This window comes from Salmo salar, chromosome ssa26 (assembly GCF_905237065.1).
Source record: "Salmo salar chromosome ssa26, Ssal_v3.1, whole genome shotgun sequence".
Lineage (NCBI taxonomy): Eukaryota > Metazoa > Chordata > Actinopteri > Salmoniformes > Salmonidae > Salmo > Salmo salar.
Window position 1 is genome coordinate 3,926,337 of NC_059467.1, and position 15,853 is coordinate 3,942,189.

At 41.3% G+C, this 15,853-nt stretch overlaps 1 protein-coding gene across 3 annotated transcripts in view; it reads right to left on the reverse strand.

Moving 5' to 3' along the window:
• Nucleotides 1-15,853, reverse strand: part of LOC106587046 (rho guanine nucleotide exchange factor 28) — a 95,974-nt gene that overhangs the window by 78,444 nt on the left and 1,677 nt on the right. For 2 of the 3 annotated variants that reach the window (XM_045708844.1, XM_045708843.1), the window contains exons 3-4: nucleotides 7,430-7,476; nucleotides 6,751-6,820 (exon numbers count right to left, since the gene is read on the reverse strand). In XM_045708844.1, the coding sequence (XP_045564800.1) occupies nucleotides 6,751-6,820; nucleotides 7,430-7,476 (117 nt within the window). Of the gene's footprint in view, nucleotides 1-2,914; nucleotides 4,271-6,750; nucleotides 6,821-7,429; nucleotides 7,477-15,853 lie in introns of those variants that run through there. The other variant, XM_014174918.2, reaches the window with a different exon arrangement.

Here is a 15,853-nt window from a genome sequence, read left to right on the forward strand (position 1 = left end):
AAACACACAGGGGTTGATTAATGTTTTGGCACTTCCTATTGCTTCCACTAGATGTCACCAGCCTTTACAAAGTGTTTTGAGTCTTTTACTGTGAGATCTGACCGAACAAGAGCCATGGAACGGTGATGGCCGATTAGACTCTGGCGCGCGAGTTCATGTTGGGTACCCTCGTTCCAATACGTTATAAAAGAGAATGCATTCGTCCACCTTGAATATTATTCATGTTCTGGTTAAAAAGGCCCTAATGATTTATGCTATACAACGTTTGACATTTTTGAACGAACGTAAATATATTTTTTCCCCTCGTTCATGAAGTGAAGTCCGGCGGGCTTAGATCATGTGCTAACAAGACGGAGATTTTTGGACATAAATGATGAGCTTTTTTGAACAAAACTACATTCGTTATGGACCTGTGATACCTGGAAGTGACATCTGATGAAGAGAATCAAAGGTAATGGATTATTTACATAGTATTTTCGATTTTAGATCTCCCCAACATGGCGGCTAGTCTGTATCGCAACGTGTATTTTTCTGGGCGCAGTGCTCAGATTATTGCAAAGTGTGATTTCCCAGTAAGGTTATTTTTAAATCTGGCAAGTTGATTGCGTTCAAGAGATGTAAATCTATAATTCTTTAAATGACAATATAATATTTTACCAATGTTTTCTAATTTTAATTATTTAATTTGTGACGCTGACTTGACTGCCGGTTATTGGAGGGAAACGATTTCCTCAACATCAATGCCATAGTAAAACGCTGTTTTTGGATATAAATATGAACTTGATAGAACTAAAAATGCATGCATTGTCTAACATAATGTCCTAGGAGTGTCATCTGATGGAGATTGTAAAAGGTTAGTGCATCATTTTAGCTGGTTTTATGGTTTTGGTGACCCTGTCTTTGAATTGACAAAACATTACACACAGCTATTGTCAATGTACTCTCCTAACATAATCTAACTTTATGCTTTCGCCGTAAAACCTTTTTGAAATCGGACAACGTGGTTAGATTAAGGAGATGTTTATCTTTCAAAGGGTGTAAGATAGTTAGTTGTATGTTTGAAAAATTTGAATTTTGACATTTATTTGGTTTCAAATTTGCCGCTCTTGAAATGCACCTGCTGTTGATGGAGTGCACCACGGGGGGGACGCTAGCGTCCCACCTAGCCCATAGAGGTTAAATAGTTTTTTTCCCTCATCAATCCACACACTGATCAGGATAGTATTGAAGGTGAGTCCACATACTCACATAGGCAGGAGCTGGTTTCAGAAACTCAACTTGCTGCATGTTGAGGTTAGGGTGTCCCAGAATAGACTGGGTTTGGTTTACAGGAGTATTTATGGTTCTGCACCCAGATATCTAACTGATTACTTTCCCCATGTTAGGGATGCACAAAATCACAGCACCAGATCAGGTGTTGCTAATGTGTGCTTATACAGGTTCAGGAGTAATGCTAGGAAATGTACGTGTATACTGGAGCATCAGTGTGGAATGAGTTGCCTCTGCTCATAAAAATGACATCCTCTCTGGGCAGCTTTAAAAATAAAGTAAAAAACAGTTTGATGTCTTCTGTGTAACTGCAATGATGAGATAGATGTTCTTCTTCCTTGTTTTTATGTTTTATTATCTTTCTGCCATACTGTGTTCAACCATGTTCGATCTTGCCTCGCCATCTTGTCTCAAGATGACCACAATTGAAATAAATCCCAGACTTTGTTGTGTGTAATCCTCAATGATTTTACTCATGTGCATATATGGCTTTTATGTGTGCTTGTTTTGTTTTTTATGATCGAATTAATAAACTAAACTAAAATAAGGTAGGTAAGACAACCAAATATCACAGTCATTGCAAGAAAACATTCCTCAGTAAAGCAGCTGATCAGGGAAATCACTTATAGTAAGAAAATACAAATTGTTCAAATGGGTTGAGTAGCCACAGACAGTGTCAGTCACTGTCAATGAAGTACAACAGTCACGTAGAGGGCAACATTTATGCTCTCCCTGCCAGCATAGGAAGTGCGTGTGATCTGGCCTGAGACGTCTGTCCACAAGATGCAAGCCAATCCATTATCCTAGACAGAATGTCTGACATTCCACTATTAGTTGTCAGCTATCCCAGTTACATCATTAGCAAACACACTCTCACTGCAACTGTATACAGCTAAATATGGGTACTAATAATAAGAAAAACATTGAAACATCACTGCCAAAAAGACTGTGAATATCATTCTTCATTCTGCTGATGTCTTTGTGGAATATAACATTGTGACTATCACTCCAAGCTTTCCTGTAAACCTTGTATGACTTAGGGACATGAAGGATAGGTAAGGAAACAGACTTACTGCACAGCTTCTGCTATATACCAACTAATTACAAACAGAACATAATATCTGGGATATTGACTGGAATGGGTTGTGGGGCAAAAATAAAAAGCATTTGGAGACAGTATCAAGGTAATCAAAACCAAAGCATTGATGGCTGTTATACCTTGTCTATAGACTGCTTACAGTGTAAGGAAACCAATATGTCATTTTGTAATTTGGGTGAACTATCCCTTCAACTCGGTCATACTCTGCAACAAAGTAAGGATGCAGTCACAAATCTTTGGACATTGCTCTCAACATGTCAGTGACCAGATTGTTTTCAAGGAGATGTTCCACTAAGGGAAAACATTGGAAAGGGAAAACACATTCTGAAAAAGATTCCAAATTCAAGCATTTAGACCAGATGGAAAGTGATCTTCTCACAATCCATTGAACCACATCTAACCATCAATGTAAATTGCAATCAATGGACAGTTAAAGCATAGGAGACTCCAAGGTCTTTCTTGAAAATACATTTAATCCGGACCAACCTGGATGAATAAAGGTTTCATAAAATTAAATGAAAATATGTCAAATAGTCCCAGTGTTACCTTGCTTGTCCATCTTCTTGCGTATGCTCGTCTTGGGGAAAGAGGGCCAGGAGTAGTTAAAAGGAGAGTCAGAGTATGAATCCATGACTCTGTGTTTCGTCTATGAGTCTCAGAGCACCCTGCTGCCTGACCAAGGCTTTAACACCAAAACACCTTTGTTTTTAATTTAAAAAAGAAACATATTTTACTGAACTTCAATTTTCCTCCAGGTTGGATATTCCTGACTATCTCTTGTACATTCAGTGTGTTCTTCAGTTCAGGAGTCTTGGTTGGACTGATGTTGTGCTAGTTTACTCCGTCTGAGTCTCAGCAGAGTGCAGACACTCACATCAGCAGTAAGCCAGCATGTTCCTACAACTCCCCCTCCCCCGTCTCCGACTCCAAACGCCCCTTCTACCCTGTCCCCATCAAAACTCCAAATCATCTAGCATATCGAGACTGCTTTCTTTGTCTCTTTTTTCTCTTGCGTTCTTGCCTTCTCCACCTCCTTTTCTTCCCCAACCTTCGCTCTATCCTACCCTCTCCCGTCGAGTCTCTCTTTCTCGCCTTCTCCTCCTCCATTTCTCTTTTTTATCCCTTCTTCCCCAACCCTCACTCTATTCTACCCTCTCCCATCCAGCCTCTCTTTCATTCTCTTCCTCCTTGTCTCTTTTTTCTCCCTTCTTCCCCAACCCTCGCTCTATCCTACCGTCTCCCATCCAGTCGCTCTTTCTCACCTTCTCTTCCTCCTTTTCTTATTTTCCTTTTCTTCCCTAACCCTCACTCTATCTTACCCTATCCCGTCCTGTCTCTCTTTCTCACCTTCTCATCTTTTTCTCTTTTTTCTCCTTCTTCCCCAACATTCGCTCTATCCTACCCTCTCCTGTCCAGTCTCTCTTTCTTTCCTTCTTTTCATTTTTTTCTCCAGCCTTCACTCTATCCTACCCTCTCCTGTCCAGTCTCTCTTTATTTCCTTATTTTATCTTGTTTCTCCCTTCTTCCCCAACCCTAGCTCTATCCTACCCTCTCCTGTCCAGTCTCTCTTTATTTCCTTATTTTATCTTGTTTCTCCCTTCTTCCCCAACCCTAGCTCTAACCTACCCTCTCCCGTCCAGTCTCTCTTTCCTTCTTCTCCTCCTTTTCTCTTTTTTCTCCCTTCTTCCCCAACCCTCACTCTATCCTACCCTCTCCCGTCCAGTCTCTCTTTTTTTCCTTTTTCCTCACTCACCCACCATGCTCAGCAGAGAGGGGGAGAGACCAGAACATGAGGGGAGGAGGAACGAGTGACTGAGGGATAAAAATGACTAAAGGAGAAGGAAAGAGAGAGAAACAGAGTAGAGAGGAGTGCCCGCCTCAGATCATCTTGAAAGACAAACACAGGGCCAGACAGCTGGTTCTGACCTGAGGAATCCACAAGGAGGTCAGTTAGAGTCAGACAAGAATTAATCTCAGTCCTAGAGTTAACGCTGTGTGGAGAACACAACACACACGGCAACACTACACCCCCCACCCCCCCACCCCCCCCACAAGCCCAGGGCACAACACTACTCACTAAACACACAGCCAAACCACTCATATGCACAGAGGAATGTTCTAAATGAGTCCTCAGAGAGAGGCTGGATCCTAAATGACACCATATTCCTGATATAGTGAACTATTTTTGACCAGGGCCCATAGGGTCAAAGTAGACATAACCAGAGTCTTCAGCAGTCTTCAGGAAGGAAGAAAGCTCTTGGAGAGGATAGTGACTGAGAAACAGAGGGGTTTCAAGGAAGATTGCCATGTCAGTAAAGTGGAAACAGGCAGCAGCAGCACAAAGAAACCAATAGACTCTCAGAGACTCTGACACACACCAAGTTGCCAGTGCAGTATTCTATATCCAAACACAGTTTGTACTCCCCCTGGAGGTCTGATCGAGAGTTAAAAACAGAGACACTGTGTGTTCACTCTATTCCACTACAGTTGGCTGCAACAACCCTTCAGACAAAAACCTTAAGAGGAGACGAGGAGAGGAATGAGGGAGCGTCAAAGTCTGGCACTTTAACAACTTGCTTTCTTTCCCGGGGGTGGGGGTGGAGGGAGGGTGGAGGGAGGGAGGTAGGATGGAGGGAGGGAGGGCGGAGGGAGGATGAAGGGAGGGTGGAGGGAGGATGAAGGGAGGGCAGAGGGAGGAGGGGGGGTGAGGAAAAATCAAGGTGTAGAGGAGGATGAGAGCAAACAAAAGGAGAGAGAGTAGTAGCAAGAGGGGGCAAAGGGATAGGGACAGAGGGTTAGAGAGCGGCATGCGTTAATTGGAGGTAAAGAGCAATAAAGAGCCAGCTTATCAAGAGAGGAACAGGAAGACCATTTAAACTACACTCCAGATTCCTCATTCCCTGACTGAAACTTCATCTACTGGAGTAATGTTTATCTATTAGCTACCAAATTAAGTGCAGTCAGAGCACCATATTTCAGGGATACATATTGCTTTTTGGGTACTTGTCATACTCCACAAACTTGTTAACAAAAATACTGGAGGTCATTTGTAATGCTTGAGAGCCTGACAAATGTCATGTTTGGTATTTGTGATGAGGAATTCAAATTGATTGCATGTGTGTGTCCACTTTATTCCACTACAGTTGTGTGTGAGATAGTGTATGTGTGGTAACCAATACAAAGAACAGAGAGACTAGTAAATCTGGTAACACATACATAAAATGTACACACACACACAGACCCATTGACACACAAACATGCACACACATTTTAGTCACTAAAATGGCTTAACCATACAGGGTGAAAACAACACCGACCGCGGGATATTACAATTAAAGCTGCCAGTGCCAAGTGTTAAACCCCGAGCCCTGAGCATGCAGCCACAACATTCTTACCCAGAAACATGTGTGATTCCTAAATGTCACCCTATTCCCTGCATAGGGCGCTACCTTTGTCCAGGGCTGATAATGCACTATGTAGGAAATAAGGGGCCATTTAGGACGCAGCTCACACCAGCCAATCATTAACCCGCAGGATGTTCACCAGCCAATCATTAACTCGCAGGATGTTCACACCGTCTCCAACCAAAGGTTAGCCAAACCCAGTACCACTAGACCCTGATCTAAGGTGAGTTTTGTGTTTTCTCTTCAAATGGTAAAGGTAAGCATCTGGGGAATGGTAAGCTGATCCCATATCTGTGCCAATGCAGAGAAAGGACTCCGGGAAATGTGTGGAAGGGCCCAGTGGAGGCCAGCAAGCAGAAACATGATCCTACATTCTGTGGAGAGATTATGGCTAGGGGAGACAAGGAAAGGAAAGAGGGAGAGTGACTAGAAGAGAGAGAGAGAGAGAGAGAGAGAAGTGGTGAGAGTACGCAAAAGAGAGATAGAGAGAAGTGTGTGGTTTTCTGAAGTACAGTACAGTAATGGTGCCCTTGTGGAGTCTGCTAGCTTAAATCTTCCTTTTCCGTTCGCCAATTAGATCCTGCAGATGAGGTCTCCTCACCTGAGCAGCGTCAAAGTCTGACACTTCAACTCTCTCTCTCTCTTTTCCTTCTAGGTTCAGTTACAAACATAATAATCTATGATAGGAAGGAAGTTATAGGCCACATTCACTGTGAAATTCATTTTGTGTGAATTATTTCATGATACACCTGGCCCTGTATTCATAAAGCGTCTCAGAGTAAGATCTAGGATCAGTTTGGCCTTTTAGATTATAATGAATACATTTACATGGGCCGAGAGGACCTGATCCTAGATCAGCACTCCTACTCTGATTACATGGACTGAGAGGACCTGATCCTAGATCAGCACTCCTACTCAGAGGCTTTATGAACAAGGGCCCTGAAATACTATGATCTGATGAGACATAAAAAGCCTTACCAGAGTATGTCAGTGATTCTTGTTCTTGTTCTTCTTCTTTTAGACAAAACATGAGGTGCTCCTCCAAGTCCTGAATGGAGACACAAAGAGGCTTTTCACAATGCTACACACACTGAGAAAAATGGGAGTGAGAAGAAAGTTTGTGCATGGTACCTGGACTCTCTGTGTGTGTGCTGTGCACGCGCCCATGTCTGTGTGTGTGCGTGTGTGTGTGCGCCCACGTGTTTGTGTGTGTGTGTATATGTGTAGTCAATTACCTACCACCTGCATCACATAAACCTATCCTGAAGGATGTAGCACACTATGAGCATGAACACAAACACACACACACACACACACACACACACACACACACACACACACACACACACACACACACACACACACACACACACACACACACACACACACACACACACACACACACACCTCTCATAAAAGCCACTTTTCACCAGTTTGATGCCAACTCGAACATCCTAACGATACTTCAGAATTTAACAATGTAGAATATTGAATCAGAACACAAATCCCCGATGTTTTGTTTTAGCCAACCTTCTACCATTTAGCCGGTTGAATTCACATTCATATACCGTATGTAACATTGAGTAAGGTAAAGACATTGGGGTCATAATATAGGTAATATTCAAAGAATAAAATGTATTTCTTAGTCACTACTCACATTGTCTACTGTAGCGGTACTGCCTGCAGTGATGACAGGATACAAACCTCGACAAAGAAATTGTCAAATAAGCATGATGATGATAAGGTAATACAGAAATCATAACATTTCAAACAGCCATTCAAAACAAGTCCAGTAGTTGTTCAAAGACTGCTCTATGACATACAGGTAACTGCCAAAATAAAGGAAACACCAACATAGTGTCTTAATAAGGTGTTGGGTCACCAGAACAGACTCAATGCACCTTGGCATAGATTATACAAGTGTCTGGAACTCTATTGGAGGGATCCAACACCATTCATTTGGTGTTTTGACACTAAGCACAAATGCCAGTTGAACGTCTAGTTTTGATTTACATTTTGTTGAGTTGTCAACTAAAGTGATTTCAAAAAATAAATCCAAACATTTCAACATGTCATTGTATTTAGGTTAAAAGTTGGGTGAAAAAAGACAAAATGCCCTTAAGTTGATTACTTTTTGCAAATCCAATTCGTTTTTGGGTTGAAATGACGTGGCAACAACGTTGGGTTGTTGATGGTGGTGGAAAACGTTGTCTCAGGCGCCGCTACAGAATCTCCTATAAGTGTTCAATTAGGTTGAGATCTGGTGACTGACACACACACACACACACACACACACACACACACACACACACACACACACACACACACACACACACACACACACACACACACTTTAAACCCCCTATTCTCCTTTGAGACACCTCTTTCAAAGTCACTGAGACATCTTCTTCTAGCCATGGTATTTGTATTTATTATGGATCCCAATTAGCTAGGCAGCAGCTACTCTTCCTGGGGTCCAGCAAAATGAAGGCAGTTATAACATTTTAAAAACATTACAATACATTCACAACAGATTTCACAACACATTAAGTGTGTGCCCTCAGGCCACAACTCTACTACCATATATCTACAACACAAAATCCATGTGTATGTATAGTGCATATGTTATCTTGTGTGTGTATGCATATGTCTATGCCTTTCTTTGTGTCTATTCACAGTCCCCGCTGTTCCATAAGGTGCATTTTTATCTGTTTTTTTAAATCATATTTTACTGCTTGCATGAGTTACTTGATGTGGAATAAGGTTCCATGTAGTCATGGCTCTATGAATGTATACATTTCATTTCATGCATTTTTTTTTGTACTGGCCCCCCGTGGGAATCGAACCCACAACCCTGGCGTTGCACACATCATGCTGAAGTTGCAAACACAATGCTCTACCAACTGAGCCACAGGGAATCATGCATATTATTAATGTTAGCTCTCTGTGTACATCCAAGGGCCAGCCGTGCTGCCCTGTTCTGAACCAATTTCAATTTTCCTAAGTCCCTCTTTGTGGCACCAGACCAAATTGCTTAACATTAGTCTAGGTGCGACAAAACTAGGGCCTGTAGGACTTGCCTTGTTGATAGTGCTGTTAAGAAGGCAGAGCAGAACTTTATTATGGAGAGACTTCGCCCCATCTTAGGGAAAGGGAAAGGGGGATACCTAGTCAGTTGTACAACTGAATGCCTTCAACTGAAATGTGTCTTCCGCATTTAACCCAACCCCTCTGAATCTTAGCTACTGTTGTATCAATATGTTTTGACCATGACAGTTTACAATCCACGGTTACTCCAAACAGTTTAGTCACCTCAACTTTCTCAATTTCCAGATTATTCATTACAAGATTTCAGTGAGGTTTAGAGTTAAGTGAATGATTCGTCCCAAATACAATGCTTTTAGGTTTTGAAATATTTAGGTTAATTTATTCCTTGCCACCCATTCTGAATATAACTGCATCTCTTTGTTAAGTGTTTCAGTCGCTGTAGTAGCTGACATGTATAGTGTTGAGTCATCCGCATACATAGACACACTGGCTTTACTCAAAGAAAATATTGAAAGAAGTAAGGGGCCTAGACAGCTTCCCTGGGGAATTCATGAATCTAACTGGATTATTTTAGAGAGACTTCCATTAAATAACACCCTCTGTGGTTCTGTTAGAGAGGTAACTCTTCATCCAAAATATAGCAAGGGGGTGTAAAGCTATAACACAGTTATGGTATACAAAACAATGGACAACTGTGCATTTGTATACATGACCCTATGCATAATCACACGTTTTAATTGCTTAAATTACTCAGGAACCACACCTGTTTGGAAGCACCTGCTTTCAATATATTCTGTAGTGTTTCCTTAATTTTGGCAGTTAACTGTAAATGAGCTCCATTTGCTATCAAATATTTTTTTAATGTTGTAGCTCCATAACAGGGTTGGGGTTGATTCCATTTCAATGTTTTTTAATTAGGAACATTTGGTTTACTTTCTGAATTGACAAGAAGTTAAATGTAGTTTCACCATTAATTGTAGTTCTTGCATCCACACGTAGGAGAGTTCCTTCGTCTTTGAAGTGGTAGTGTATACATTAATAAATACATTTTGAGAGAGGAGAGAGAGGAGAGGGGAGAGAGGGGAGAGAGGGGAGAGAGATTTGGAGAACATTTGGAGACCCTATGGACCCTTGTCAAAGTAGTGCAATACATAGAGAATAAGGTAACATTTGGAACTAACTCTGGGCCAACCCTGTCTGTCTACATGCCAGGCCTGATCCAGTTATATTGAGGTTTGGAGAACGTTTAGAGACCTTATGGACCCTTGTCAAGGTATTGCAGTACATAGAGAATAAGGTAGCATTTGGAAATCACTCTGGGTGTGCCCTGTCTGCCTGCCAGGCCTGATCCAGTTATATAAAGGTTTGGAGAAGGTTTAGAGACCCTATGAACCATTGTCAAAGGAGAGCACTACACAGAGAGTAAGGTACCATTTGGAACTCACTCTTGGCCTGCCCTAATAGGCTACCTGCCAAGCCTGATCCAGTTATATAGAGGTTTGGAGAACTTTTAGAGACCCTATGGACCCTTGTCAAAGTAGTGCACTACATAGAGAATAAGGTACCATTTGGAACTCATTCTGGGCCTGCCCTGTCTACTTGCCAGGCCTGATCCAGTTATTTAGATGTTTGGAGAACGTTTAAAGACCCTTTGGACCCTTGTCAAAATAATGCACTAAATAGAGAATAAGGTACCATTTGGAACTTAGTCTGAGCCTGCTCTGTGTGTCTACCTGCCAGGCCTGATCCAGTTATATAGAGGTTTAGAGAACATTTAGAGACCCTCTGGACCCTTGTCAAATGACTACACTGCACAGAGAATAAGGTGCCATTTGGAATTCACACTGGGCCTCCCATTTCTACCTGTCTGCCTGGCCTGATCCAGTTATATAAAGTGTTGGAGAACTTTTGGAGACCCTAGTCAAAGCAGTGCACTACACAAAGAATAAGGTACCATTTGGATCTCACTCTTTTTTAATTTACCTTCATTTAACTAGGCAAGTCAGTTAAGAACAAATTCTTATCTTCAATGACAGCCTAGGAACAGTTGGTTAACTGCCTTGTTCATGGGAAGAACGGCAGATTTTTACCTTGTCAGCTCATTGATTCAATCTTGTAACCTTTCGGTTACTAGTCCGACGCTCAAACCACTAGGCTACTCTGGGCCTGCCCTGTGTGCCTGCCAGCCATGATCCAGTTATTTAGAGGTTTGTAAAACTTTGAGATACCCTATGGACCCTTGTCAAAATAATGCACTAAATAGAGAATAACGTACCATTTGGAACTCACTCTGGGCCTGCCCTGTGTGTCTACCTGCCAGGCCTGATCCAGTTATTTAGAGTTTTGGAGAACGTTTACAGACCCTAGGGACCCTTGTCAAAGTAGTGCACTACATAGAGAATTAGGTTCCATTTGGAACTCACTCTGGGCATGCACTGTCTGTCAGCCTTCAAAGCCTGATCCTGTTATATAGAGGTTTGGAGAACTGTTAGACACCTTATGGAGCCTTGTCTAAGTAGTGCACTACACACAGAATAAGGTGCCACTTGGAACTCACGCTGGGCCTCTCATGTCTGCCAGGCATGATCCATTTACGTAGAGGTTTGGAGAACGTTTAGCGACCCTGTGGACCATTGTCAAAGAAGTGCACTACATAGAGAATAGGGTACCATTTGGAACTCACTCTGGGCCTGCCTTGTCTGTGTGCCAGGCCTTATCCAGTTATTTACAGGTATGGAGAACGTTTAGAGACACTATGGACTATTGTCAAAGTTGTGCACTACACAGAGAATAAGGTACCGTTTGGAAATCACACTGCCCTGTCTGCCTGCCTGCCTGCCTGGCCTGATCCAGAATTATAAAGGTTTGGTGAAAGTTTAGAGAACCGAAGGACCCTTGTCAAAGAAGTACACTACACAGAGAATAAGGTGTCACTTTGGAACTAACGCTGGACCTGCCCTGTCTGCCTGCCAGGCCTAATCCAGTTTTATAGAGGTTTGGAGACCGTTTAGAGACCCTATGGACCCTTGTCAAAGTAGTGCACTACATAGAGAATAAGGTACCATTTGGGCCTCATGAGTCTGCATGCCTGCCAGGCCTGATCCAGTTATATAGAGATTTGGAGAATGTTAACAGAGAATGTCCATCAAGCTGTCATATCAGCTTAGCCCACTAGGGAACCTCCCCTATCATTTCCTTGTAACCATATTTACTGTTTGTTTGTTTATCCTGTTAGGGCTAGGGGGCAGTATTGACACGGCTGGATAAAAAACGTACCGATTTAATCTGGTTACTACTCCTGCCCAGTAACTATAATATGCATATAATTATTGGCTTTGGATAGAAAACACCCTAAAGTTTCTAAAACTGTTTGAATGGTGTCTGTGAGTATAACAGAACTCATATGGCAGGCAAAAACCTGAGAAGATTTCATGCAGGAAGTGGCCTGTCTGACAAGGTGTCGTTCTTCTTGTCTCTGTTTATTGAAGAGTGAGGATCTTAGCTGTCCCGTGACACTTCCTACGGCTGCCATAGGCTCTCAGAAGGCGGCAAAATGCTGAATCGTGGCTTTGCAGGCTCTGGCTGAAACAAAGTAGCGCGTTTGGGTAGTGGCTGGTTACAGTACTGTGAGACTCAGGCTCGTGCCCGCGTCGACCGAAAGCTTTGTTTTCTTTCCTCTGTTTAGCTAAATGGACATTCCCGGTCGGAATATTATCGCTTTTTTATGAGAAAAATTGCATAAAAATGGATTTTAAACAGCAGTTGACATGCTTCGAAGTACGGTAATGGAATATTTAGATTTTTTTTGTCACGAATTGCGCCATGCGTGCAACCCTGATTTACCATTTCGGATAGTTTCTGGAACGCACAAACAAAACGCCGCTATTCGGATATAACGATGGATTATTTTGGACCAAACCAACATTTGTTATGAAGTATCAGTCCTGGGAGTGCATTCTGACGAAGACAACAAAAGGTAATCAAACTTTTGTAATAGTAAATCTGATATTGGTGAGTGCTAAACTTGCCGGGTGTCTAAATAGCTAGCCTGTGATGGCTGGGCTATGTACTTAGAATATTGCAAAATGTGCTTTCACCAAAAAGCTATTTTAAAATCGGACATATCGAGTGCATAGAGGAGTTCTGTATCTATAAATCTTAAAATAATTGTTATGCTTTTTGTGAACGTTTATCGTGAGTAATTTAGTAAATTGTTAGTGAATTCGCCGGAAGTTTGCTAGGGGGGAAGGTTGTTCTGAACGTCACATGCTTATGTAAAAAGCTGGTTTTTGATATAAATATGAACTTGATTGAACAAAACATGCATGTATTGTATAACATAATGTCCTAGGGTTGTCATCTGATGAAGATCATCAAAGGTTAGTGCTGCATTTAGCTGTCTTCTGGGTTTTTGTGACATTATATGCTAGCTTGAAAAATGGGTGTCTGATTATTTCTGGCTTGGTACTCTGCTGACATAATCTAATGTTTTGCTTTCGTTGTAAAGCCTTTTTGAAATCGGACAGTGTGGTTAGATTAATGAGAGTCTTGTCTTTAAATAGCTGTAAAATAGTCATATGTTTGAGAAATTAAAGTAATAGGATTTTTTAAGGTATTTGAAAATCGCGCCACTGGATTAGACTGGCTGTTGCGTAGGTGGGACGAATTTGTCCCGCCTGCCCCAGAGAGGTTTAGCATTTCTGTGATTATTTAGTTAGTAAATAAATGATTAAGACAATTGATGTATGGGTGATTCATAGTAAAGGCTGGGTTCATGCAGACAACCAACGATTTACGATGTTCGGAATGAGACTAACGTGAGGTAAAGAATAATTAATTAATTAGAAGACTAATTGATCAGATATTAAAATATCTGAAGAGTTATTTTAGGAAAATTCAAACTTTGTAATCTGAAGATTTTCCTTGGTGCCCCGACTTCCTAGTTAATTACATTTACATGATTAGTTTAATCATTTAATAATAATTACAGAGAATTGATTTGATAAAATAAGTCTTCAATTTAATGATAACAAAGACATGACATATAGATGTTTGGAGAGCATTTAGACACCCTATGGAGCCTTGTCAATGTAGTACACTACAAAGAGAATAAGGTGCATTTGGAACTCAATCTTGGCCTTCCCTGTCCGTATGCCTGCCAGGCCTGATCCTGTTATATAGAGGTTTGTAGAACGTTTTGAGACCCTATGGACCATTGTCAACGTAGTGCACTACATAGAGAATAAGGTACCATTTGGAACTCACACTTGGCCTGCCCTGTCTATCTGCCGGGCCTGATCCAGTTAAATAGAGGTTTGAAGAACGTTTAGAGACCGTATGAACCCTGGGTCTGCCCTGTCTGTATGTCTGCCTACCAGGCCTGATCCAGTTATATTTTTGAATATTCTACATCCAACTTTGAGAGGAATAGTCACTCTGGTACATCTAGACATTCCGCTAGCGGAACACCTGCTCCAATATCCAATGATAGGCGTGGCGCGAATTACAAATTCCTCAAAAATACAAAAACTTCAATTTTTCAAACATATGACTATTTTACAGCATTTTAAAGACAAGACTCTCCTTTATCTAACCACACTGTCCGATTTCAAAAAGGCTTTACAGCGAAAGCAAAACATTAGATTATGTCAGCAGAGTACCCAGCCAGAAATAATCAGACACCCATTTTTCAAGCTAGCATATAATGTCACAAAAAACAAAACCACAGCTAAATGCAGCACTAACCTTTGATGATCTTCATCAGATGACAACCCTAGGACATTATGTTATACAATACATGCATGTTTTGTTCAATCAAGTTCATATTTATATCAAAAACCAGCTTTTTACATTAGCATGTGACGTTCAGAACTAGCATTCCCACTGAACACTTCCGGTGAATTTACTAAATTACTCACGATAAACGTTCACAAAAAACATAATAATTATTTTAAGAATTATAGATACAGAACTCCTTTGTGCAATCGAGGTGTCCGATTTTAAAATAGCTTTTCGGTGAAAGCACATTTTGCAATATTCTGAGTACATAGCCCGGCATCACAGGGCTAGCTATTTAGACACCCAGCAAGTTTAGCCTTCACCAAACTCCGATTTACTATTAGAAAAGTTTGATTACCTTTGGTGTTCTTCGTCAGAATGCACTCCCAGGACTGCTACTTCAATAACAAATGTTGGTTTGGTTCAAAATAATCCATAGTTATATCCAAATAGCGGCGTTTTGTTCGTGCGTTCAAGACACTATCCGAAGTGTAAATAAGGGTCACGCGCACGACGCATTTCGTGACAAAAAAATTCTAAATATTCCATTACCGTACTTCGAAGCATGTCAACCGCTGTTTAAAATCTATTTTAATGCCATTTTTCTCGTAAAAAAGCGATAATATTCCGACCGGGAGTGGTGGTTTTCATTCAAAGAGAGATAAAATAAACAATGGAGTCGACTCGTGCATGCGCCTCAGTTTCATAGTACTGTGACTGGCCACTATCCAAACGCACTAATGTTTTTCAGCCAGAGCCTGCAAAGCCACGATTCAGCTTTTTGCCGCCTTCTGATAGCCGTAGGAAGTGTCACGTAACAGCAGAGATCCCCTGTATTGGATAGAGATAATCAAGAAGGCCAAGAAATTGTCAGACAGGGCACTTCCTGCATGGAATCTTCTCAGGTTTTGGCCTGCCAAATGAGTTCTGTTATACTCACAGACACCATTCAAACAGTTTTAGAAACTTCGGAGTGTTTTCTATCCAAAGCTAATAATTATATGCATATTCTAGTTTCTGGGCAGGAGTAATAATCAGATTAAATCGGGTACGTTTTTTTATCCGGCCGTGAAAATACTGCCCCCTAGCCATAACAGGTTAATGCATACTATTTACAAGCTGTAATAATGAGTGCAGAATGGGTTTAAACTAACACACCCAATTGCCTACTTTAGAATGAATCCCATCTTGAGCACTAAACTTGAGCTATTGTGCAATGTGTAACTTACATAAAGGTCATGAGCATAAAGTTCAA